General features: G+C 44.6%; 1 protein-coding gene across 3 annotated transcripts; it reads right to left on the reverse strand.

Annotated features, from left to right (window-relative positions):
* Positions 1-26628, reverse strand: PPM1K (protein phosphatase, Mg2+/Mn2+ dependent 1K). 3 transcript variants are annotated; one of them, XM_081960198.1, is made up of 8 exons: positions 26452-26628; positions 21003-21061; positions 18224-18717; positions 15028-15128; positions 6179-6344; positions 5848-5992; positions 3556-3690; positions 1-759 (listed from the first exon to the last, which is right to left on the reverse strand). In XM_081960198.1, exons 3-8 carry the CDS (start codon positions 18643-18645, stop codon positions 628-630), a joined length of 1101 nt encoding a protein of 366 aa, XP_081816324.1. In that variant the 5' UTR covers positions 18646-18717; positions 21003-21061; positions 26452-26628; the 3' UTR covers positions 1-627. The 3 variants fall into 3 exon arrangements, with proteins under 3 accessions (XP_081816324.1, XP_081816323.1, XP_081816322.1); XM_081960197.1 differs by having other exon boundaries at positions 26389-26628; XM_081960196.1 differs by lacking the exon at positions 21003-21061 and having other exon boundaries at positions 26389-26628.
* Positions 26629-26893: the final 265 nt, after the last annotated feature.

Raw genomic sequence — 26893 nt, forward strand, 5'->3', positions numbered from 1 at the left:
CTTCTCCCTCTGCTTTTCCAAAAAGGGGACATCAGTACCGGAAGTGCACAGTTCTATCTCTGCCTCTGGACTCCACAATCCTGAGGCTTATCAGTCCTGAGACCAAAATGCTGCTTTTTAGAGTTGAACCATTCTAACCCCCATCTGACCGTGATGGTGAACTAGCAACTAACCCACCTCTCAATTCTCCACCATTCTACAGTAGTCTTTGAATTTCCTTTTAGACAGGATGGAATAGCGAAGGGGATAAAATGCTAGTTTTCTTGTCCTTGGCCTTTGGTTTCCCCAAGTGCAGTATACTACCCTCTGCCACCTTCCTTCATCTCTCTAAAACATCTCCAGGACATCAGGAGAAACGGGTGATGCCACAAAGACAATCAGCCACAAAAATATCAGCATCTTGCCCCTGCAGAAGTCCACGAGGAAGGACCGGAGGTGTGAGAATGCTTGGTTTGAGAGAAGCAAGTAACAAAGACATTTGTTAAGAGGTGACATCTAGTTAACAGCACTTGGCTACCCAAGCAGAAAGGGTAGAGGAGATGGGAGAGTTGTTGTTTTTTTTAACCTGCATATCACCTTTCTGCAATCTACATCTTTAAACGTTCGGCAGCTTGGTGCAGAAGAGGCTCATGCCCATCTTCCACTTGAACCAAAGCCCCGGCTGAAGGAAAAATTGATCTCGGAGTTTTTGTATTTGCCCCATGCTCCAAAGGGCACTACGATTGCGGTGCCGTTATCTTCTGTCCCATACTGCATAGCCTTGGGGAACAATGAGAAAGGCAAGAAGTTTTAGTTTCACCCTCAAATCACCAACCTTCAAACAATTTCAGGTGCAATGTTGAGAAATCTGACCCATCGTGGTAATCATTCTAATCCCAGCCCCAAGTAAAATATTTAAAGGGTATTTTTAAGGGGACGGAAACGGGAAGTTGTCGTTCTATAGAACAAACGTGAACTTTGGGGTCCTTGGTGCTCTCTGAGCTTGATTGTATTTTTTTTTTTTTGCAGACATTTCATAACCCTACTAAGCAACATCATAAGAGCACTGATGACGTTACCTAGTTGGGTAATGAAATGTCTGCCGGGAAACAACCAGCCTCAGAGAGCACCAAGGACTCCATAGCTCAACCCAGCGCTACAAATATTCTCGTCTATTGATAAAGGTGAACTTCTATTATCATATTCATTTATAAGAGTTCCTGGAGATCCAATATTAAGCCGTTATCAGGGAGTCTTTTTAGTAACCTCTAAGTAAAATCCAATGGAAGATTTTCCTATTAGGATACCCTCTAGAACAGGGGTGTCCAAACTTGGGAACTTTAAGACTTGTGGACTTCAATTCCCAGAATTCCCCAGGCAGCCATGCTGGCTGGGGAATTCTGGGAGTTGAAGTCCACAAGTCTTAAAGTTCCCAAGTTTGGACACCCCTGCTCTAGAAAAAGAGGGAAAACTTTTTTTCTGTTTCTAAAACCAAACTGTTCCTTCTGGGTATCTTATGGCAACAGTTATTATCCAGGAATGAGGATTCCCCCACAGTCCAAAGGATGAGCAATTTTTCCTGCTCCTTTCCTGCACAAACATGCTGAAGAGCCATAGGTGCTAGCTGGAAGGATGGTGATATTACCAGAAGAAATAGGGATTATTTTTTGGGCCTTTTTTTTCAAAATATGGTAGGAGCTCAAGAGTGGAAATTATGTCCTGCTTAAGCCCTCAATTTTGATGAAAACATCATGGGTTTGGGAGGGAGGGAGGGAGGGAGGAAGGATGCTGGAGAAACTGTGCGTATTTTACGATTGCCTTACACCAGGGGTGTCAAACTCAATTTCATTGAGGGCCGCACCAGGGTTGTGTTTCACCTGGGGGGGAGGAGGGGCAGGGTAGACGTGGCCAGTTCGATGTCACTCGTGTTGGAGGCATCTGTGGAGGCCTAAGTGCTCAGCCAGCAAAAACGGGCTCCCGAGTTCCATTTTCGGCTGCGACGGCCTCCTGCAAACTCTGCCAGTGAAAATGTACCTCAAGAGGAGAACGCACAGCCCTCCCAGGCTCTGTTTTCGCTGACAGAGACACTGCGGGCCGGTCCTTCTCTGTTTTCAAGGCAGCCCCATGGATCAGATCTAAGCACCCTGTGGGCTGGATCCAACCCGCGGGCCTTGAGTCTGCCACCCCTGCCTTAAGACTGTCCCCCGTTATCTCTAAGTTCTAAAATCGTACCGGAGTGTGAAGCTATCCCTGTTGTTTTAGAATGATCACCACCCCTCTTCAAAGACATGAAACAAAACTGGCTTTTCTGCTTGCATCAGCTGTAAAAGTTTACAAGAGGATACCTCCTCCTTAAATTGTGGGATTCTTGGTGCTCTCTGACCTTGGTTGCTTGCTGCAGACACTTCAACACAGGTAGCCCTTGACTCATATGACCAGCTGCGTAGCAACAGATCCCACCCAAAGGTAATTATGACCCAGTTCCAAAATTTTGACCGCTCTGCACCCAGGTCACATCACGGGATTGCATTTGGGTTGCCTAACAATCAGGCTGCATTTACAGCCGTTTGCAGAGTCGCAGGACTGCAATAGACACTTCTGCCAAAAGCCAGCATTTACATCCCATTTTCAGCAAAGGTGCCCCCCCCCCATGAACAATGGGTTTGCTTCCCAAGGGCAGCATTTGCTTAACGACTGTGGCATTCGCTCTACGACACTGCCTTCACGAAACGATCTCCACTAAAAAGGTTGTCAAAGTGGGTCTCTCCAGTGGTGAAATCTCAATTTTTTTTTACTACCAGTTCTGTGGGCGTGGCTCGGTAGGGTCTTGTGACTATGTAGTCATGTAACTGGGGGAATCAAAAGACAGAAACTCACTTTAACAAGGTGCTGCTGGAGCAGGGTTGGACTGGATGACCTCCAGGTGCCTTCCAGCCCTGGATTATCCTCTGAAGCTGCATCTAGTGCCAAGTTTGTAGTCCTTCCTTCCTCTCCTTTTTCCCTCCCTTTCTTTCTTTTCCTTATTTTTCCTTTCTTTCTCTCTGTCTCTGTCTCTTTCTTTCCCTCTTTCTTTCTCAGATACCCCCATCCCCTGTTTTTGGCCTAGCAGGCTTCAGGAAGCCTGCTGGAGCAAAAACGGACCCCACCCCCGTTTTTGACCCCACCCCCACCCCGTTTTTGTCCTAGCAGGCTTAAGGGAAGCCTGCTGGGAGCAAAAACGGACACACACACACACCCCACGGCGAGCCCAGATGAAAGTCGGAGTGAACCAGTTCGCTCCCAGCTGATAATCGGAGCTACCAGTTCACCCAAACCGGTAGTGCCCCACACCTGACCTAGACCCAACTAGGCAACATCAGTGAGAGTATCAACGGTACACTGATGATGTTACCTGGTTGGGTAATTAAATGTCTGCAAGCAAACAACCACGCTCAGAGAGCACCATGAATTTCATAGTTCCTCCTTGAGCTCCTGATATTCTCTTCCATTGGAATCATCCATGGTGTCCTAAAAGATACAGGTACCATTAGCTGAAAGTTGGCTAGTAACAACCATTCCCAAAGCAGAAATACCTACCTGCTCAGTAATGAGGTGAGCTGCTTCGGTTGGATCATGGCACTGGTTAACAAAATCACAGATCTCTTGGCTGTTTACCATAAAGTTGATGCCATCTGTGGTCAGGACCAAGAAGCTGTCGCTTGTATGATGCAACTAAAGCAACACAAAGTGTATATAAATTATCCAGACTTATGATGCTCTAGTACAAAGCCGAAGAGACAGCGCTATCCGAAGATGTCTCCGTGGTCATGTGGCCGGCATGACTAAACGCTAAATGCGCACGGAACACTGTTGCGTTCCCACCAAAGATGGTTCCTATTTTTCTACTTGCATTTTTACGTGCTTTCGAACTGCTAGTTTGGCAGAAGCTGGGACAAGTAACAGGAGCTCCCTCCATTACACAGTGCTAGGGATTCGAACTGCTGAACTGCCGACCTTTCTGATCGACAAGCTCAGCGCCTTAGCCACTGAGCCATCGTGTCCCTGTAAAACTGCTACGTAGAGATTAATAATGAAAAAAACTTGTTTGGATTCTATTTTTACACAAACCGTCCTAACTTGCTCTTCCTAAACTAAAAATAGGAACACCTATTTAAGTTGGCACACTTCCCAGTTCCAAAACATCACGCATCAGATAAGGTTGGATGCAAAACTATATAAATTAGAGCCAACGGTCTCCAACTTTTCTAGTTTGGCCAGAGGCAGGGAAGAGATGGGGGATGATTTCATGCGTGCACGCAAGCAGCTTTTACAAATGCAGCATTGCATGCACTCACAAGCTCACCCACCACTTCCACACCCCGGTTCCAAGCGGGCTGCAGCCTGGCACCGGGTCGTGGCCCAGGGATTGGGGACCATTGAATTAGAGCAGTTAAAACACAGAAGTGTTTTAAAAAGTTGGCTCAAGCCACTCAAGTAAAATTATCAAATCATTACAGTGGGTCCTGTACCCTGTACCCATTGGAGACCTATTGCTGTTATTAGGTACATCTTTCAGATGAAAAATATTTGCCTATTCCTAAGTTTCTGAATTCTGCAGGGTGGTCTACTTGTAGGTACATATGTATCTAGATCCATATCACACTCACACATCACTAGGGGTACCATATGTATACACGGCCCACTGTGTTATTCTCCTTTTGAGGTAAGCAATACAATAGCAGAGTTGGAAGGGACCTTGGAGGCCTTCTAGTCCAACCCCCTGCCTAGGCAGGAAACCCTATACCGTTTCAGACAGATGGCTATCCAACATCTTCTTAAAGACTTTCAGTGTTGGGGCATTCACAACTTCTGGAGGCAAGCTCCTCCACTGATTAATTGTTCCAGCTGTCAGGAAATTTCTCCTCAGTACTAAGTTGCTTCTCTCCTTGATTAGTTTCCACCCACTGCTTCTTGTTCTACCCTCAGGTGCTTTGGAGAATAGTTTGACTTCCTCTTCTTTGTGGCAACCCCTGAGATATTGGAACACTGCTATCATGTCACCCCTAATCCTTCTTTCATCAAACTAGACATACCCAGTTCCTGCAACTGTTCTTCATATGTTTTAGTCTCCAGTCCCCTAATCATCTTTGTTGCTCTTCCCTGCACTCTTTCTAGAGTCTCCACATCTTTTCTACATCGTGGCGACCAAAACTGAATGCAGTATTCCAAGTGTGGCCTTACCAAGGCATTATAAAGTGGTATTAACACTTCACGTGATCTTGATTCTATCCCTCTGTTGATGCAGCCTAGAACTGTGTTGGCTTTTTTGGCAGCTGCTGCACACTGCTGGCTCATATTTAAATGGTTGTCCACTAGGACTCCAAGATCCCTTTCACAGTTACTACTGTTGAGCAAGGTACCACCTATACTGTACCTGTGCATTTCGGGTACATTATAGGTGGTACCTTGCTCAATGTTATACAACTATACAATGAGGCAATGAAGCACAAATATAAATAAAATTCTCAGTCCAAGATATAAGCAATAACTTACTCAGTGCTGCCTAAACAAACAGACATCCCATACAACTACTGTGTTTGTACCAGCTTTCAATAAGCTGCCACAGTGGCGCAGTGGTTAGATTGCAGTACTGCAGGCTATTTCTGCTGCCTGCCGGCTGCCTGCAATTTTAACAGTTCAAATCTCACCAGGCTCAAGATTGACTCAGCCTTCCATCCTTCTAATGAGGACCCAAATTGTTGGGGGGCAATAAGCTGATTCTGTAAACCGCTTAGAGAGGGCTGCAAAAGCACTGTGAAGCAGTATAGAAGTCTAAGTGCTATTGCACCTTCAGATGCGCGAGAGAAGGCATACTACACAACCGCTTACCTGCACCCGTTTCGTTTCAGGTTCTGCAATCACACCACAATTCTTAAGATCCAAATCTCCAATACTACGGGTCATTGCAAGTCTGCCGTTCACATGGGGTTGCCCCAAACTGTTCCAGGCGACGAAGCCACCACATTTCCTGATTCTTTAAAAATAAAATACAAAACAACAGCTACCACCGTGCAGGTTATGTTTCGACAAAACAATTCACACAATAGTTTTACTCGAAGAATTCTGGCAAATCATCCCATTTCTACAACTTCAAAAGACATCTCTTTAAAACTGGGGGGAGAAAAAGGAAGCCCCAAAGGGACATATTTTGCAGAGGTACCTTTCCTTCTCATCCTTCCGTTCTGGAGTATGGTCAATGGTCAGTTTCTCGGCTTTTCCTTTGCGGCATAACAGCGCGCGGCTATCGCCCACACTGGCTATCACCAGCTCAATGCCATCTCGCAGCAGAGCCACCGTTGCTGTGCTCCCAGTATTCAGCAAGGTAGCTATAAGTGTCACACAGAGAGAAAGGTAATCAGCACCCGAGCCCCAAATTTGCCTACGGCCTAATTTCTTCAGTTTTAGAACAGCATGAATTGTGCTAACTCCAGTAAAGAGCCTCTGCTTGAAACTATTTAAAGCTCTGATCTGAAAGGATGGAAGGAGCAAAGAGAAACACAACATGGCTTCATGCAAAGGGAAGGATGGTTATTAGCGAACAAGGCCACAAGATACTAAAATGTACCAAGAGCAAAAGCACTTGGACTTACCCACAGTGCTTTACAGCGCCGAGTGGTTTACAAATGTCAGCATATCTGGGTCCTCCTTTTACTGACCTCAGAAGGATGGAAGGCTGAATCAACCTCAAGCAGGTGAGGATCGAACTCCTGGCGTGTGGGCAGAGTTAGCCTGCAATACTGCATTCTAACCACTGCACCACCAGGGCTCTTCAACGTTAAGTTGAATGTTAAGTTATAGGGCACAATTCCCCTCCCAAGGGCATAAATCCTATAAAGTCCTTAATTCTTAGAAGGCAGAAATAGACAATCTGGGGCTCTAGAGCAGGGGTCTCCAACCTTGGCAACTTTAAGACTTTAACAATCTGGGACCTCATTTTACCCACCTCGGAAGGATGGAAGTCAACCTTGAGCCTGGTGAGTTTTGAATTGCCAAACTGCAGGCAGGCAGCAGGTAGCAGAAGTAGCCTGCAGTACTGCATTCTAACCACTGCGCCACTCAGCACACCTGAGATTTATTGCCCTGCCGCATGGGAACTAAAGGCAGGAATTTCAAGTTGCTTTGTCAAGGGGGAAGGTTGTAATTTGATGGAGCGTGTGCCTCCTATGCAGAGGTTAATTGGATCTCCAGTTAAAAAGATCTCAATGGTTTGTTATTCCCAGTCTGAATGGTTAAACACCGAACCCAAGCAAAACAAATTACATTATGGTGCAGAACTAAGTTCTTGAATTCCATTCATAAAATCAAAGATTTGGAAGGAGGAATCCATATGAAACCATCCACGAATGAGACACTGTCCATCTTCCTTGTACTGAGAGCAGGGGTCTCCAACCTTGGCAACTTGAAGACTTGTGGACTTCAACTCCCAGAGTTCCTCAGCCAGCTGAGGAACTCTGGGAGTTGAAGTCCACAAGTCTTCAAATTGCCAAGGTTGGAGACCCCTGCGCTAGGGCACATATGAACCCCAAAGACTTCCAAACCATTTTTTAGTCTTTTATTGACTCTGGGTAGGTTTACACTTTCCCTGAACAAGCAAATCTGAGATTGAGGGAGGGTCCTTCAGGACTACCGCTTGACCAGTAGAAGCCAGTGGCCAGGATTTTCTCAACTTAATCAAGTCCATTCGTTGTGGAACAGCAAGCCTTGGCCAGAGTGACTCATGCTTTTAAGACTGCTGCAAAATACTATACCTGGGGCTGCTTCTGAAAACTGCTTGGAAAGCTACAGCTGGTGCATAGAAGGCAGCTGGGTGAAAGCCACTCTAGCAGCATAGTAATTGCTGGATTGTTTACTGCTTTTACCAAGTGCTATTCAAATTACAAACCCGATGAACAATTTAAATGGGGTGGGGAGAAATAACAAGATACTGTATTTTTTGGAGTATAAGACGGACCTTTTTCCCACAAAAAAGAGGCTGAAAATCTGGGTGCATCTTATACATTGAATCCCCGCCTGCTTTACCAAAATGGCCGTGCATATCCTTTAGGAGCCTTGCAGAGTGCTCTTGGGGGCTGGGAAGGGCAGAAATGAGCGGGTTTGTCCCCCCCAGCCTCCAGGAGCACCCTACAAGCCTCCTAAAGGCTATGCATGTTCTTTTTTTTTGACAAAAAACAGACCCGTTTTCATAAAAAACGGGCCGTTTTTAGGAGGTCTGCAGAGTGCAAAAACTTTTTTTAAAAAATTTGCCTCTTCAAAACCTTGGTGCGTCTTATACTCTGAAAAATACGGTACTCGGGTCCCTGGTTATTTGAAAGGACTGTATCTTCCAAACAGATTCAATACATCCTGGAGAGATTAAAAAAATATGCATGAAGCCTTGTTGTTGTATGCAAACTCCACAGGTTCAAGAAACAAAAAAGGAAAGGACATTGAGATACATTCCTAGAACTCTACTACTGCTACTATTTAAAACAGGTATTTTAAATAGCTCTTCGATAATGTCCTTGAGTTTTAAGTAAGACCGACAATTTCCAGGGAGGTTAAGTTTTCTTCCTCCACTGATGCAGGCCATTTATTAATAAAAATAATTATTTTTCCTGATTGTTTTTACAGCACATATTTGAGGCTAACTTAACGATGCATCAAGCAGCCCACCAACCAAATCTTACTAGCAAACAAATATGCTTATATGATTTCAATGTTTCGTTATTGTGAAATGAAGAGAATGATTGTGCATTTATAGGTAATCTACTTGGAGTGCTTAAAATAAAGAGAGTTGAGAAAAGAAATGGGGCAAACAGAACTTTGAGACAGGCAATTTTTTTTTTTGCTCTCCGTAAAATACCTGTTTTAATCAGTGAGTAAAACACTGTGAGAAGACAGTTGCTTTCTTCCCTTCAATCCCCTTCAATGCTTAAAGACTAAGACTCAGGACCACCAAAAATCTCCCCAGTTGATTCCTTGCTTTTGGAAATGCTGCTTTCAACGATAGAATCCTTTTCTTCCATGGTATAAATCAACAATCACCCAGATATGTTGAACTACCAACTCCTGCAAGGGCAGCCTAGTTAGGGATGATCAGAATAGCAATAGCACTTAAACTTATATACTGCTTCATAGTGCTTTACATCACTCTCTAAGCAATGTATACAGCAGGTGAGATATTTTCCTTTCGTGAGCTTGTGTTTTTGTCGTTTGCAGGGAAACAGAAGCTCACGAAAGAAACACCACGGAGAGCTGAGCAACGGCGCGCATGCCCACTGAGAGGGCTCTACGTGCCACGTGTCACACGAGTGCCATAGGTTCACCATCATGGGTATAGAGCCAGCCTATTGCCCCCGACAATCTGGGTCCTCATTTTACCCATCTCATAATGATGGAAGACTGAGTCAACCTTGAGCTGTTGAGGATCGAACTCATGGCAGTGGGCAGAGTCAGCCTGCAATACTGCATTCTAACCACTACACCCCCACAGCTCCAGAATGGTAGTCCAACATCTCTGAAGGGCACTGGGTTAGGGGAAGGTCAGTCTAACTGCGGGACATGTGTAACTAACGGGAGTTATTTTTTTCATACGTTTCAGACTGCATGGGAGATCCGAATGTCCTCCATTTAAAGCAGCTGAGAAGAAAATGGCAGGTGTAATTAATGATTTTGCCACAGAAAAAGCACTCATATTTTTCAGGGTCAGGATAATGCTTCATACTGACTCTATCAATGGCAATTAAAAGGTATTAATTCTTGGATCAGGCCTAATTATCTGGTTGCCTTGGCCTTGATGCTCCAATTTCTCTTCAAATTAACACTACGAATTCCATTTTCCCTCCTCTCTGAGGTTGCCAATGCAACAGCATTAGGAAATTGGACAACCGTCAGTAGGTTTACACATGATGCAAAATTGTTAAGATTAGCCATTCATTGGCTGTGTTCACACAATAGTTTAACAGCCTTAAGCCCTAGTTTACAAAACAGCTAAACTGTACAGGTATACAAAATGTACTGAGCGAATATAAACACTGGTATAATATTATGAGAATCCAGCCAATATGTGAAAGCTTCGGAAAGTAAACTATGGATTAGTACAAAATGTGTTGGCTCCGTCTAAGTATACTATTTTTAGAGACCTATAGGAGCTACTCATGGAGCTAACACATCCACAGAACTTCCACATCACACCTCGTCGTTATCAGAGTTAGATAAGATAGCAATGAAGTCCTGGGACCAATATTATGAATGCTTTTTCCAGTGAAACTAATTGTTCTCTTTTTATCACATTTGGGGGGATTTGTTTCAGATACTATTTTTAAGATCAACTGGGTTGTTTTCAAATGACGAGTTCTTACAGCAGGGGAGTCAAACCCGATTTCATTGAGGGGCGCATCAGGGTTGTGTTTGACCTTGGGAGGTTGGGATCGGCGTGGGCGGGGTGGGCATGGCCGGCTGGATGTCACTCGTGTCGGGGACGCCTGTAGTGGCCCGAGCTCTCTGCCAGCGAAAACGGGTTCTCAAGCTCTTCCTGCAACCCTCTGCCAGCGAAAACAGAGCTTGGGAGTGCCACTTGCGGCCATCAGAAGTTCCGTTTCCAGCTGCAATAGCTTCCTGCAACCCTCGGCCAGGGAAAACGGAGCTCGGGAGGGCTGAGTGCAGCCCTCCCGAGCTCCATTTTCTCCGGCAGAGGCACCGCGGGCCGGTCCTTCGCTATTTCCAGGCCAGATCTAACCACCCCATGGGCCAGATCTGGCCTTGAGTTTGACACCCTTGTCTTACAGGGTCACAAAAAAGAATGGAAATTTCTTACTTCATATGTACCAAAGTGAGTTTTCAAAAGGTAACTGGACTTTTTTTTGGGGGGGGGAGTGTTCCCTTGAAAACTGAAAAAGCTTTTTAGATGAGAAGCAAAACATTTTCAAAGGGAAAAAAACTGAAGAAAGTCCAGTTGTCTTTGGGACAACCATGACCTATGATTGAGAAATTTCCACAGATGTTTCATATGTACCTATGAAATGAATGCCAATCCCAGGTCTTTAATTTCTACTTTTATTAATATTCTCTTCGACCTATAAGATTTGATACGAGCAAGATTTATTTAATATGGATAATATATTAAAGGTAAAGGTAAAGATTCCCGTCGCATATATATGCTAGTCGTTCCCGACTCTAGGGGGCGGTGCTCATCTCCATTTCAAAGCTGAAGAGCCAATGCTGTCCAAAGACATCTCCATGGTCATGTGGCTGGCATGACTCAATGCAGAGGGGGGACCGAACACTGTTACCTTCCCACCAAAGGTGGTTCCTATTTTTTTACTTGCGGTTTTTTATGTGCTTTCAAACTGCTAGGTTGGCAGAAGCTGAGACAAGTAACGGGAGCTTGCTCCGTTACGTGGCGCTAGGGATTCAAACCACCGAACTGCCGACCTTTCTAATCGACAAGCTCAGTGTCTTAACCACTGAGCCACCTGGATAACATATTAAAGAATATTAAAAACACCCATGGAAAGTATCAAATTAAGGATGATGACTATAGCGAGGAAATTTAGGTCCCCCCCTTCAGGTGTGGCTTAAAATAGTCTTCACAGGCTACAAGTTCTACTGGCATGAAAAGAAACGCAGCAAGAAGATCTAACCAGCAACAGAGTTCCAAAATCAAGGAATCATCATATCATGAATCAAAATCACGTGTGCTTATCTCCAAGTGCATTTTTAAAAAGCTAACTACACAGCTTACTTTAACTTGAAAGGCATCAATATGACATTGGTGGTTTCCCAAACAGCATCCATATATATTATCATCTTTTAAAAAAAATCTTTCAATAGGTATCTTTGCACTCACTGGACATTTTTTAGAGCATGTCATCTCAACTAATGGGACAAAGTGGATGTGGGAACCTTCCAGCAGTCCAGGCTAGGAACCCGGCAGACTCCTTCACCTGGGACCACCATAAGTAGATCTCTTTTTCCACTGGAGCCCAGCATATAGAGTCCCGGGTCTCCAATTCTAGAGCTGTTGGTCGGATACCGTGTCTGCCATAAATCACATGTACACATAGAGGCAAATAGGAAAAATTCACCCAGGAATTGCGCTTTCAAATAAATTCAGAAAACCTGCAACAGCTGGAAGGGAGAGAGCTGCAAAAGAGGCACGGAATTCAAGCACTCTTCAACGCAGTTGTGGGAACAAAGAGGGAGAAATATTATCGCTTTGAATTTCCTTTCCTACATATCAATTTCCCCCCTAAGCAACGTCATCGATTGAGTTGAGGGCTCACGGCTGCTAAATAGTGATCATTTGAAATGTTAAGGTACTTTAAGGTTTTAAAAGCAAAAACAAATCAAAGTTTTATTTTTAATACGTGGGCACTTTTATGTACCTTAAGAGGTTTTGCTTTGAAGAGATTTCAAAATACGGGGATAAGAAATCACCGAATGAGATATACATGTGCAACTGAACATGTGTTAAGAATTACAATTGTGTTCAGACACAAATATCCGATTTCTGTGTGTCTTGTAGCTTTCGGCTGGGTAGAATCCTTCAGGCCTGTGATTAACCTCACTGTAAAAAGACTCTGTCATTTACACAGCAGCATCTTTTTAAAGAGCAAAATAATTACGGCACTCCAATGGAATTAAAAGTTAAAGGACAACCTGACGTTCCTACAAATACAACTCACTTCAAATGTTAATTAAAACCTCACTAAAAAGAATTAGAAAGCTTGGTTTTAATAAAGTATACCAAATGATAATTCAGAGGTAGGTTTTCTGCAGCTCTCTCCGTTCTTCAGTGTTGCAGATTAACATTTTAAAACTTAAAAAGCATGGCTTTTTGACTGACATCTTCTTTAACTAAAAAAAACCCAACATTGTCATCTATTATACTTTCGCCATTTAAGATTAATGTAATTATCATCATAAACATCTTTCTTGGAAACAGGCCATTTAACTACCCATAATAAAAGCAGGGAATACTAAAAACAGCTGGAGGAATAAAAGCTTCTGCTAAGAACTTGCTTCTTGCCAAAATGCAAGTCAGCCTCCCCAAACTGATGGACATCCACTCCCCATAATTCACAAATGTGAAGGTTTATTAAGCCACCTTGATGGTGAGATGGGCGTTATATAAATTTAATAAATAAACGAACGTACTCATGTGAATTACGTGAGTTGAAGAACAATGCATATATAGCCCTACCAGACTGGAAGACAACTGGTGTAAAGGATCCACATGTGGGATGAGAGGAATTTTCTTTCCCAAAGGTTTAACAGGTCAAACATACCAATGGAGGATCATTTCGGTGCTTTATAGAGATTGTTGGTCTCCATGTGATCTTAACACTTCACGCCTCCCCCGTTTTGTTATCCAGCCCAATCAAAGTTTAAAAGGTTTTTCTCGCATTATGTCCACCACCTATGACACGTACATCTGAAGATGGAACTGTTTCAGAGGTGGGATAGACAGCTTTTATTTATTTATGTTTTAAATGAAATCTCTTTAAGGTCTTCAAATAGGTTTCCTTTTTAAGGTGGCAGTTACGGTCATGTGAAAAAAGAAAAATACGCCTTCTTTGAATTCTATGGTTTTACGTATCAACAGATTAACAGAGTTGGAAGGGAACTTGTAGGCCATCTAATCCAACCCCCCGCTCAAGCAGGAGACCCTACACCATTTCTGACAAATGGTAGTTCAATCTCTTCTTGAAAGTCTCAAGTGATGAAGCTCCCACAACTTCCGAAGGCAACTTCTGTTCCATTGGTTGATTGTTCTCACTGTCAGAAAGTTCCTTCTTATTTCTAGGTTGAATCTTTCCTTGGTCAGTTTCCATCCATTATTCCTTGCCTGGCCTTCAGGTGCTTTGGAAAATAGCTTGACCCCCTCCTCTCTGTGGCAGGCCCTCAAATATTGGAAGACTGCTATCATGTCTCCCCTGGTCCTTCTCTTCACTAGACTAGCCATGCCCAGTTCCTGCAACCTTTCGTTGTAGGTTTTAGCCTTCAGTCCTAACCCTAACCCTAACCCTAATCATCCTGGTTGCTCTTCTCTGCACTTTTTCTAGAGTCTCAACATCTTTTTTTTATAGTGTGGTGAACAAAACTGGTTGCAGTACTCTAGGTGTGGTCTTACTAGGGCTTTATAGCTTGGTATTAGTATCAGACATAGTAAAAATCACCTGGTCCTTAGCAGTTCTTAAAAGTAGGTACATACAACCTTAGATGAGCAGCAACACATGACATTTTACACCATGTCCTCATTTATTTTACAAAAAGAAAGCCAAAATGGTGAAAAACTTTTGAAGAATGCTAAGAACCAGATGATTTTTTAAACTCTCTCTTGATATGTAAAACCGTAGAACTCAGGGTGTAGTTTCTTTTTCACATGACTGCATGTCAGGAAATGAAACAAAAACTGTTCCTACACCCACACTGTATATGCTGTACAGGTTGTCCTTGATTTACGTCAATTCATTTAGCAACTGTTCAAAGTTATAATGGCACTGAAAAACGTGACTTTTGACTGCTCCTCACGCTCACAGCCATCTCAGCATCCTCATGATTATGTGATCAAAATTTGAGTGCTTGGCAACTGGTGTGTATTCACAATAGTTGCGGTATCTGAGGTCAAGTGAACACCATCTGCAACTTCTCAGCCAGAGACAATCGAAGTCAATGGGGGGAAAAGCCAGATTTGTTCAACAACTTAAACTTAATAAAAGTATATACTGAAAACTTCTCAATGGTGATTTCCAAATAAATATTTGGAATCAACTTTGAGAAAACATGGTCTTAAAGCATGTACCAATTTCATTTTGAAATTTTATTCTCTCTCTCAAAATCTTTTGTGGTCCACAGACTCCTATAGATTTCGTGATTTACTATGGATTTTGATATAGCAAATCCTTAAAATTCAAGTTGCAATTTCTCCCCTGGGACATCTAGCCTGAAGCTTCAGTATTGCTGGCTGCTAGAGGAGTAAATTTAGTTTTTGTGTTACCAACAGACATAAAAACATTTCGTACTTACCATCTGCAGATAAGTGGGCGTGTCTCATGTATGCTTTGTCTATTTCTAGAAAAGCTTTAATCAATACTAATTCCATGTTGCGTTCCTCCGAGAGAAATTCTCTAAAAAATAAAAAAGTCATCATGTTAAAAGTCTTGTCTGAAGGGACTAACCATTTGCTCTCATCCATAAACTATTACATATCAATTATTCAACTGGTATAGCTTAAATCTTGCAATATTCACAAGGGCCTCATGGATTGCAACTAGACATACTAAGAGAAGCTTTCATTAATAATTCAACTTTTGTTTCACTTTCGAATATTGCATGTGCGCAAACATGGTGATTTATAAAGTATGATTTATATATTAGCATGTGTAAATCCAGCCCTACATAGTTTAAAACATATGGCTTTGTGTGGTATGTAAATTCAGACATTATAATCGTAACATCCTAGCTGAGATCTACGTCTTAACAAGAGTGAATTCTTCTATGGTATGTTATGGCCACTTCCAAATCAAACACAACTTCCAGCAATAGTAAGAAGGATGGTCATACACAACCCACAAATTGCTTCCCAATACTAAAGTTTGAGCATTAATTTCCCTAAGCCACTAATTCATTTGATACTCCGGAGAGATCAACACAATAGCAATCGCATTTAGACCTATATACCGCTTCATAGCGCTTTACAGCCCGCTCTAAGCGGTTTACAGAGTCAGCCTATTGCCCCCAACAATCTGGGTCCTCATTTTACCCACCTCAGAAGGATGGAAGGCTGAGTCAGCATTGAAGTCCTGGAGTGAGCAGTTGAGTTAGCCTGCAGTACTGCAGTCTAAGCCAGAGGTGTCAAACTCGATTTCATTGAGGGCCGCATCAGGGTCGTGTTTGACCTCGGAGGGCTGGCGGTAGCGGTGCTTGGGGTGGGCATGCTCCTGGTGGGTGTTTGACACAGGCTCAAGATGTGCTTTTTCCACTCTGCTGACCAAAAACAGGCCGTGCGGAGGCCCCACGAGTGCCGTCTCTAGAAGCACTCTGCCAGCCAAAAACACAAGGCCCCCCAAAAGCCCGCTTTTGGCCGGCAGAGTGCTGCAGGAAGCCGTGGAGGCCAGAAACGGTCTGCCCTCCACAGCTCATTTTGGCCAGCAGAGGCACCGCAAGCCAGTCCTTTGATATTTCCAGGCCGGTCCTGCGGGCCTAATTTAAACACCCCATGGGCTGGATCCACCCATGGGCCTTTAATTTGACATCCCTCGTCTAACCACTGCACCACCAAGGCTCTTAAATAACCATTAGAAGATAGTACACATTGGATTAAAACTGTCTATCATAAGGAAGTGATGGCCCTTCTACCCATGGGGCCATCTCAATAAGTAGAGGATTGAGTTCAATGCACCTTGCTTTTCCTGAGACCACCCAGAACAGATGTCAGGATGGTAACAAGTATCATCAGAAGACTTGAAAATTAAGATATAGTCACGATTGCCTGTCATCAGCTTGAAGATGCCTCACTGACATCCTTTCCTGAAGGTCACATTCTCATGATACAGTACAACCTTCCACAGAGTCCTCCTAGCTTCAGGATGTTCTGTGCTCTAATATTAAAGCGGTGTTTTCGATCTTCGGGCATAAGCTCTGTCACATGCACAACCATGGCGATAATGGAGCAGCAACTGGGTCCTATCCAGCTTCTACCAGTTCTTTTTAGCAGACACAGAAATGCCTCCTCTCTCTAGTTGCTGAGAAATTGGATAGCAGAAGTAACCAGGCACATTTGTTCATATCATGAGTGACCCACAGGCTCATGCATGCAGTGCAATGGTCCAATCTATTAAAAAATGCCCCAGGTGAAAGGTGGCTTATATAGCAGAGCAACACTGGCTAAAGAAGGGTGTGTGTGTCTACGTACTAACACCTGGCAAACACCTCCTCCTGTTTCTGACAAAGCAAAATAGATAACAAGAGAGCTTAAGTGAGGGAGGACAGGAAATCAGGCAAGAAAATCAAACCAGCAAGAATTAGAATAACAGAATGCAGGAAAAGCAAGTTATTGAGAAGCAAATCAACCAAGAGCTAGCAAGAATATACGCACATCATCCTGTTAAAATAGAAGAGAGGGTTTTTTTTTCCTATTGCTTTACTAAAAAGCTTCCCCACCTGTCCTAAGTACAGGTAGCCCTCAGCTTACAATCATTCATTTAGTGACCATTCAAAGTTACAACGGCACTGAAAAAGTGACTTATGACCATTTTTCATGCTTACGACCGTTGTAGCATCCCTATGGTCACGACCCAAATTCAGAGGCTTGGCAACTGACTCAACTTTATGACAATCCCGGGGTCAGGTGATCACCTTTTGCAATCGTCTAACAAACAAGAGCAAATGGGGAAGCCAGATTCATTTAACAACCATGCTAGTTACTTAACTGCAGTGACTCGCTTAACAACTGTGGCCAGAAAGGTCACAAAATGAGGCAAAATTCCATTAACAACTGTCTGGAGTTTTGCTCCATTTTACGATCTTTCTTGCCACAGTTGTTAAGTGAATCGCTGCAGTTGTTAAGTTAGTAACATGGTTGTTAAGAGAACCACGTTTCTTGTCAGAAAAATCGCAAAACGTGACCTTCTGACCAACATGACCCTGGGACACTGCAACCGTCGTAAATATGAGTCAGTTGCCAAGCCTCCAAATTTCGATCGCATAACATGGGGATGCTGCAATGGTCATAAGTGTGAAAAACGGCCATAAGTCACTTTTTTCAGTGCTGTTGTAATTTCAAAAAGTCACTAAATGAACTGTTATAAGTCAAGGACTACCTGTATGTGTATATATACCATATTTCTCAGAATATAAGATGCACCTCCCCCCCCCCAAAAGAGCATGGAAATGTTGGTATGTCTTATACACTGAATACAGCCATTTTTGGCTTCCTGAAGCCAATTTTTTTCTGAAAAATAGGTGGAAAACGGGCTGTTTTCCACCAAAACAGGGGCGTTTTTGCCTTTCCCCGGCCCTGCTGAATCCTGCAGAAAGCTTCTGGGGGGCAGGGAAGACAAAAACTTTTTTTCTTTCTTACTTCCTCGAAATCTTGGTGCGTCTTATACACCGGTGCGTCTTATAGTCTGAAAAATACTTATAGTCTGAAAAATACGGTAACTAAGCAAGTGAACACAGAAGTCTTTCTCCTTTCCCTTGCAAATCCACACACAGGACTCACCGAATATATTTCCGCATGTATTTGTTGCAGAAATCAGCTGCGGCCACCCCGCCGTGCCCATCAAAAATGGCAAAATACAGGACCTCCTCCGTCAGCTGGGCGTAATCAAAACGGTCCTCGTTTTCTTTCCGTTTCCCAATGTGGGTGGAGCAGCCCACGTTCGACAGGCTGACCTTGGGAATCAGCTTCCCATACTTGATGCTGGGTGGGAGCAAGATGGGCTCGTCCAGGCGGTTGTCCCAAATCCCAAAGGAATCCCAGGTGGCGGGACAGCCGCTCCCATCCAGATCGAAACGCGAAGCCCTGCAGTCGCTGGTGGAAATTTGGCACTTGGGGCTGAGAATTGCACAAGATGTAAGCAGGGCCCTCTGCAGCTGGTGGCCTCTGTTCCGAACCAGACCGATTAAGGCAGCCGTGGACATCACTCAATGCCAGAGAAGGTGATGAGGGACAAGACAGTGGGAAGCCGGGTTTGAAAACGTCGAAAGTGGAGCCTGAGGAAAGAAAACAAACGAACAGAACAGAATTGATATCCAGAACATCTGACCCACCTATAATTAAAAGATAAAGTCTCTCATAAATTGAGCTCAGCTCCTAGGGACTACATTGGTGCATGTTGTTTTCTTGGCAGCAATATGGCCGTGGTTTCCATGGAAACCTCTTGCTGGCCAGGTTCTTTTAACAGCTACGCTGTAAATTGGCTGCTTGGCCTCAGCTTATTTTGCTTGTAGAGTCAGTAGGGAACAAAAGCCTACTCAACAGCTAAGAATAAAGGCTGGGGGGAACTGTTCCAGTACAGTTGACTTACAGCCATCCGTTTAGTGACCATTCAAAGTTACAACAGCACGGGAACCAGTGACTTACAACCAGTATTCACATTTACCACCATCACAGATTCCTGATAGCCGCACAATCAATTATGCGGTTGGCAACTGGCATGAATCCTGGGAGAAATCTGTTTCATTTGTGTACGTTATTTTAATCCTGTATTTTATATTTTGCATTTTACGCGACATAAAATGCCTTGTTTTGGTTGTGACATGACTAAGCAAACAAACTGCAGGTGTCCCTGAGTCATCATTTTGCCATTTGTGAGGTTCCCAGACGGCTTTCAATAAGCAAAGACAAAGAGGGGAGCCATATTTGCTTTGCAACCATGTAATTGATTTAATAACTGCAAGTGATTTGCTTAAAAACCATGGCGACGGAAGGTCAGAAAATTGGATGTGGCTCACTTAACAACCACCTTGCTTAGCAGTGGAAGTTCTGGCCTCGGTTGTGTGGCCGACAACAACTGAAGATAACATATAAAGCAGAAGCTATCCGATAAAACTCTTCCAAGGCCTTTAGCAGTGGTTTGGCGTTTCTATTTTTTTTACTACCAGTTCGCTCGTGTGTGCATGCACGCTTGCACGAGACGGTTCGGCGCATGCGCGCAAAGGTTCTGTGCATGCGTAGAAGTATCCGGGCGAGTGGGCGGAGCCTCCCGCCGCCACCACTATCAGTTCGCCCGATCCGGGCCAAACCAGCAGAAACCAACTTCAGGCCTATAGTAATCTTCCCTACCGCATCCACCCTCAAAGGATTACCTGTTCCACAGGCCTAGGGAGTGTTTTAACAGAGAGCTAGACGCTCAGATCCAGTCATCTGTCAATGCCAGCTGCCAGCCCCAGCAATGTTGTGGTGATGGGCAGATTTGTTCCATACCAAGTGTTGATGTACAGAGAAAGCTTAAAGCCATCAACTTTCACCAAGAGCTTTCCCTCACACTTCCTGCACATTTGAAATCAGGACACCGTTATTTGGCAGCAAGTCAGAACAGAGGCAATAAAAACACAATATGAATGGGCACTAGTCTTCTGCCAGCTCAGCCATGTAGAAAAGGCTCTAAAGAACTTGAAAAATTACTCATTTGCAATATATTTAGCTGTTTTTCGTGCCTGAGAGATTTATTTTTATATACAAGCCAATCCAATTAAAGGAGAAGACATTTCCAGACAGAAAATGCTATTTTCTTCTTCAAACAGTAGAGAGAGAATGGACTGTCTCAAAGCCATCCAATTTGGCATTTTTGTGCCTAAGGCTCCTAATCCATCATCTTAATTACAAGACCAAACTGGCTCTTATCTTTTTATTTGTGCATGTATAAATCATCAGGACTATTGTGAAAAGAAAATCAGAGACTCTACTTTTCCTGAAACAGTTTTCCAAATCTGTATGGTGGACAGTCCCTTTTGTTTTTCTACAAAGACAAGAAATAAATTTCTCTAATCCTCAGGTCAACCTCAGTTCAATTCTGTTACTGAGAATTTAGAGTAATGAGAGTACTTTAACCTCAGTTTGGGTAAGTAAAGGTAAAGGTTCCCCTCACACATATGTGCTAGTCGTTCCTGACTCTAGGGGGCGGTGCTCATCTCTGTTTCTAAGCCGAAGAACCAGCACTGTCCAAAGGCGTCTCTGTGGTCATATGGCCGGCATGACTAAACGCCGAAGGTGCACAGAACACTGTTACCCTCCCACCAAAGTGGCCCCTATTTTTCTACTTGCACCTTTTACCTGCTTTCGAACTGCTAGGTTGGCAGAAACTGGGACAAATAACGGGAGCTCACTCCGTTAGGAGGGTGCTAGGGATTCGAACCACCGAGCTGCCAACCTTTCTGATCGTCAGGCTCAGCGTCTTAGCCATGGAGCCACCAGCCATCAGCCTGGGTAGTAAAATATTTTTTAAAATGTTCTTACAAAGGCAGATCAAACATTGAGTAATCTAGGGGATTTTTACCTTGAGAGTAGAATCTTCCAGTCACCACTCAAGAGAAACTTCAAGGAGCAGCCCAGCACCTAAAGAGTTAAAATAAGTTCAGTCGAAGTTCTTTTTAAAAGTTATACAAGAGGGAGGTGAGGAAATCAGAAGAGTGGCCTTGCTTGCCAAATTCTATCAAGCATGACTAATGGAAATTCTTTAGGAATATATCTACGTACTCTAAACAGTGGTTCTTAACATTTTCGGAGCCCCTTTAAATACCTTCTGTGGCCACAGACCATGGGACAACAATTCCTAACTCACGATTTAAACCATAACATTCAAGCCTTCACAGACTCCACGACAATGCAGCTCCCCTACCCCAGGGGTCCACAGACCACGGGTTGAGAATCACTGCTCTAAAACACAATGAATGAAAACTTCTCTCCACATCACAAACATCTCAGTCTTGGCAAAAAATGGGTCGGAGAAAGGGGAATAGTCCCTATGTTAAAGAGAAAATCTGTACTTCTCACTAAGTTAAAAAAAAAAAAGGCACAAACTTCTTTGCTTCATTGTTCATTCCCTTCAAACCTAATTGCTTTGAAAATTTCCAAAGACTTAATTGATGGAGAAATACAGCTTTCTTATTTCCTATAATCTATTTACAAGTCATGCAATTCGGAGATACAATTGCCTTCTGCCTATTTCAAAGGCTGGAATGCAAATAAGCTGGTTATAGTGTGTGACTCAGTTCTTCGGGAATGTACTTGCAACCACTGTTCAGAATTTCACATGCTTAGAACTTGGGATCTGTGCAACGGCTTTGACGATATCTAATCTTGAATCAAAATAACAAAACTAGCCAAATAATAGTGTAGGATTTGTCTGAAGGGCTGGGTAGATTGTTAGTTACCATCAAAGGGATATTTCTATTCATTCTGGTATGTGGTAATCAGTAAAAGAAGTTTAAGGAATTCCCTTTTGTTTATAGCTCACTATGTAGATAATCACAACAGTATTTTAGTAATTAAGAACTTAGAACAACATTGTCACTTTGAATGTACACTAATCGGCATATATTAAAATGAATTTTTATTGCATACAGCGCTTAAAGGGTCTCCACCTCTAATATACACTACATAAACATGGCAAAATAAATACTAAATTATGCATAGGTAAAGGTAAAGGTTCCCCTCGCACATATGTGCTAGTCGTTCCCGATTCTAGGGGGCAGTGCTCATCTCTGTTTCAAAGCCAAAGAGCCAGCGCTGTCCGGAGATGTCTCTGTGGTCATGTGGCTGGCATGACTAAACACCGAAGGCGCACAGAACGCTGTTACCTTCCCACCAAAGATGGTTCCTATTTTTCTAGTTGCATTTTTACATGCTTTCAAACTCCTAGGTTGGCAGAAGTTGGGAGGCAGAGGCCAAAGGGTGGGGGCCGGTGGGTGGGTGGGGCTACCCTTTGTGTATAAAACCTTAACCTCAAACTATTGACCTCACCCCATTCATAAGAGGTCTGTAAGGGGTGTGCATAAGCGCACTGTTGTGCCTACCGTCCCTGTCCTACTGTTCCCATTTATTCGTACCCATCTCATTCATACTCGTGTTTACTCTTATACCTATTATCTTGTAAAAGATTGACAAATCAAATAAATAAAATAAGTCTTGAGCTGCTTAGCTTACAAGATGCAGAGGAAGGATGTAAAAGCTGTAAAGAAAGAAAGAATGATATTCTAGAGAGGATAGGGTGTAATGTAAGGGTTAAGGCATCAAGCTAGAAACCAAGTGAGTCATAGTCCCACCTCGGAGCAAAGTCAACAGGATGACCTTGGAGCAGACACACCCTCTCAGCCCTAGGAAGGAAGCAATGGGAAACCAGCCTGAAAAACCTTGTCAAGAAAACTGCCTCATGTAGGTAGTTACCACGAATCAACCCTGACATAAAGGCGCACATACTTGAAAATCAGAGGGTATCTAACCACCCACCACAATGACTGAACATAATACAACTTAACTCTCCAATAACTATGCAGAACTTTGCCCCTCAATGAATAAAACCAAAACTTTGTGTGTCATGTAATGTGTCATATATGTGGCGTGTGTTTAATTTTGAATTTATTTATTTATTTTGTCATGTTTAGGTAGGGTATATTGGATGTGGTGACCCTTTGAGAGCTGTATGCAACGAAATCACTTCTTAAATGTATCCCATTTAGTGTACATTTAAAGTGACAACAAACTTATTTTAAGTCTAAGTCGAACTGCTGGCTATTAAGCCACCTTTCCCAATCTGTAGAGATTCCAGGCCATGGTTGTCCCAAAGGTGCTTTTTCAGGAAGCAACTGGACTTTCTTGTTTTTTTTTTCTTTTGAAGACGTTTCGCTTCTCAGCCAAGAAGCTTCTTCAGCCCTTACAGGAGAGTGGGATTCGTATAGCTATGCAATTTGGGCAGTGATGGGATTCAAAAAAATTTACTACCGGTTCTGTGCGCGTGGCTTGGTGGGTACCGCATGGCTTGGTGGGCATGGCAGGGGAAGGATGCTGTAAAATCTCCATTCCCACCCCACTCCAGGGGAAGGATACTGCAAAATTCCCGTTCTCTCCCAATCAGTTGGAACTACGGAGGCAGGGAATAGATGGAGGCGGGGTCAGTCATAGGTGGCATTTACCGGTTCTCCGAACTACTCAAAATTTCCGCTATCTGTTCTACAGAACTGGTCAGAACCGGCTGAATACCACCTCTGAATTTAGGATGAACAACCTTCAAATGGTGTGGGAGCATGAACGGATTTCCAGAGGGGAAAAAATGCAGACTACAGGAACCATTAGTACTACTCAGGTCACCCTGAGGACAGATAAACATCCAAGTGCTTCAACGACCCTCAAAAAAGGATGTAAATAACCAGCTGCCTGCAAGGAATATAAATCGTTCTATTCCCCACCATCCAGTCAGAGCTGAAGAAGCGTCTTGGGTGAAAAGCGAAACGCCTTCAAAAGAAAAAAAAAGTCCAGTTGCCTCCTGAAAAAACACCTTTGGGACACCCTTCCCAATGTGTTAACTTTTAAGGGACCAATATTATCAGCAGCCGAGCCAAAACCAGATTGCACACGACACACACACACCGCAATTAATTTAAACAGGGTGCAATTCAAGTTAACTCCGGACTTCGATGTCACACCATTAAGAGACGTTCCACTGGGTTCACAACGCTGGGTTTTTAAAAAAACAACGAACTGGAACCTCGCGAAGAGCCTCACGCAGGGGGGATAAAACCTCCGGATCCCCACGACCAGAGCCAGGCTCCTCCTCGCGTGTCAAGAGAAAGATTAAGCACCCATGAGAGCGAACCAGGCAACCAGCATCAGCGCAAGAAGCCCCGGGAGCGCAGCCTTCCCAGCGCCGGACTGGGCACCGCCTTTCCAGGGTCTGGCTGCAAAGGCTCGATTGCTCGGCCTTCCTCTTCGGGGGGAAGCGAGCTGGGCGTCTTCCGCGTTCTCCGTCCGCTACTGCCTGAAATAACCTGATCTCGCTCGCTCGCATCCCCGGCGCCTCGCTTGGCAACAGAGACGCGGCAACGTCCTGCTCGTCTTCTCGAGGCTGCCACCCGCGTCTTGCAAGGCGGCGCGTTCCAATACCTTGGAAAAAAATCCACGCAGCGCCCCCGAAAACCAAGGCGGCGTCGCCGCTCCCAATCCCTGGACTTCAGCCAAGCCACCACCGCGGCCTTGAAAGCAAGAAGCGTGAAGAATTGAAGAAGCGTGGACACCCAGGGGCAAATCAACCTAGTAGTAGAAGGCCAACCTGCCGACGTGTACGCTGCGCAGTCGAAAAGAGGGCCGTGAAAATATTTATAGATCCCTCGCATCCTGGACATATTTTTTTCCAACTCCTACCCTCAAAACGACGCTATAGAGCCCTGCACACCAGAACAACTAGACACAGTTTTTCCCCAAACGCCATCACTCTGCTAAACAAATAATTCCTTCAACACTGTCAAACCATTCACTTAAGGCTGCATTACTATTAGCCTTCTCATCGTTCCTATCACCCATCTCCTCCCACCTATGACTGCAGGACTGTAACTTGTTGCTTGTATCCTTTATATTGATATTGTTTCCTGAATGCTTATTTGTACCCTATAACTATTATTAAGTGGTGTATCTTATGATTCTTTATGAATGTATTTTTTATGTACACTTGAGAGCTTATGCACCAAAGACAAATTCCTTGTGTGTCCAATCACTGGGCCAATAAATAATTCTATTCTATTCCGATAGATCACAATTCTGCAGCCGCCCATCTAACACCATGCAACTCCGGGCAGTCGAATAAAAACAGGGAACAAAGCATCGATTATGTTACAGCTGAAATGCAGCGCCACGTACAATTTTGCACTCGCCAGATGTCTTGGGATTGCAACTTCAACACACACACACACACACACACACACACACAGGCGTCCAAACTGGGAATTGTGGGAAATGACGTTTCCCTCTGGAGGGCACCAGGTTGCAATAGGCCGCTTAGGCAGCGGTAAGGAAGTCCCGTTGAACTTCATGGGGCGGCTGAAGGAGCCGTGCGAAGAGGGCGCGCGTTCAAAGGCATCGGGAAGAGAGGCAATTTAACAAGGCGCTTACAAATGATCTTGACCCGTTGACAGTTGCAGGATAACGCAAATGCTTGCCCGGGAAGAAAAACTGAACCTTCCACGTTTCATAAGCAGCGTCTCTTTTGCAAGACCGGAGGCGAGGCTCTTCGATTCATTTCAATGCATCGATTTCCAATCCTCTTCTCGCGCCCATTGGGAGTCATGAATAAGTACGACGCGCATTTAATGTTTACACATACTTCAAACTGCTAGAAAATCAAATCAACGCTCATGACTCATTTAACAGGCAAAGTCCTCCGCGTCTTTCGTGACAGTTTCGACACCCCTTCCACTGCAAGGATCAGATGAGAGGTGCAAGTGGCCCCTCGACTCTGCTCACCCCACTCCCCAAAATTGTCACGGAGATAGGTCGGCATGCTCCCGCGTCGGTAAGCAGGAGCATTCCGAAACGGAGAGAGAAAACCTTCCATGCATTCCCCTACCTATGCAGCAGTTAAGGCCAATTAAGGCGGCGGCGCTCTGATGCAATTGAAGGCAACTCGGCGGATCCGCGTAGTAACCACGAGGCGGCACAGAGCAGGAGGGAAAGCTACTTTTTAGAAAGATCGGGGGGGGGGGGGACCAACGAGCTACGCTTCTCCCCCACAGAGCATTCCCTAACCTAGGACCGAGGAGGTTTGGGACCCCCACCCCCCACCCCATCACTAATTACTCCAAAACACGCTACTACCCGCCTTCCACCCATACCGAGCGAGCAAGAGACTCGCGGCCTCGCCCGGATGAATGGAAAGCACGCAGCTTCTACAGTACCTGGCTGGCACTAAGCGCCACTTGGGAGCGGTGCGTAATTACGCGTCAGGCGCAGCCTCTCACCCTTTTCCCCCCACTCAGCGGAGCGACGGTTGGGCTGAAGTCCCTGGCAAATCTTCCAGCTCTTTTCTCGGCCGGCGAAAGGCGCAGCCCTTCACCCGCGGCTATCCAGCCCTATAAGGAGAGCTCGGCGGCCCGCCTCCTTTCGCTGCCGGGCCCAATGGCGTCGGCCTCTCCGAACGAGCCTCTTCCCTTCCCTCTGACAGCCGCGCGGTGGGAGGGCTGCGCAAGCGAGTGATGCAACGCCGGCGGTTCGGCCTCCGGGAGAGGCGCCTCCCGATCCCACCCTCGGCCGGGGCCAATGGCAGCCGCGCGGGGGACTCGTGCGTTGGGCGGTTGTGGTGTCCTCCTTCTCTGAGGCCGTCTCCGGCTTCCTTCTCTGGGCATTGAGGAGGCGCGTTAAGGTCCTGCTTTGCAAAGCGGGGTTGGAAGAGAGCAGGCGGGC

Source organism: Natrix helvetica, assembly GCF_964273705.1.
Source record: "Natrix helvetica genome assembly, chromosome: 7".
In the NCBI taxonomy this organism is placed as follows: Eukaryota; Metazoa; Chordata; class Lepidosauria; order Squamata; family Natricidae; genus Natrix; species Natrix helvetica.

What these genes read in the sequence shown, in the direction of transcription:
- PPM1K (XM_081960198.1), bottom strand. Translation starts at nt 18,645, where the DNA reads ATGTCCACGGCTGCCTTAATCGGTCTGGTTCGGAACAGAGGCCACCAG. An exon ending in CGCCCACTTATCTGCAGATG is followed by an intron (nt 6,345 to 15,027) that starts GTAAGTACGAAA and finishes TGACACTTATAG; the next exon opens with CTACCTTGCTGAATACTGGG. An exon ending in CGGAAGGATGAGAAGGAAAG is followed by an intron (nt 5,993 to 6,178) that starts GTACCTCTGCAA and finishes TTATTTTTAAAG; the next exon opens with AATCAGGAAATGTGGTGGCT.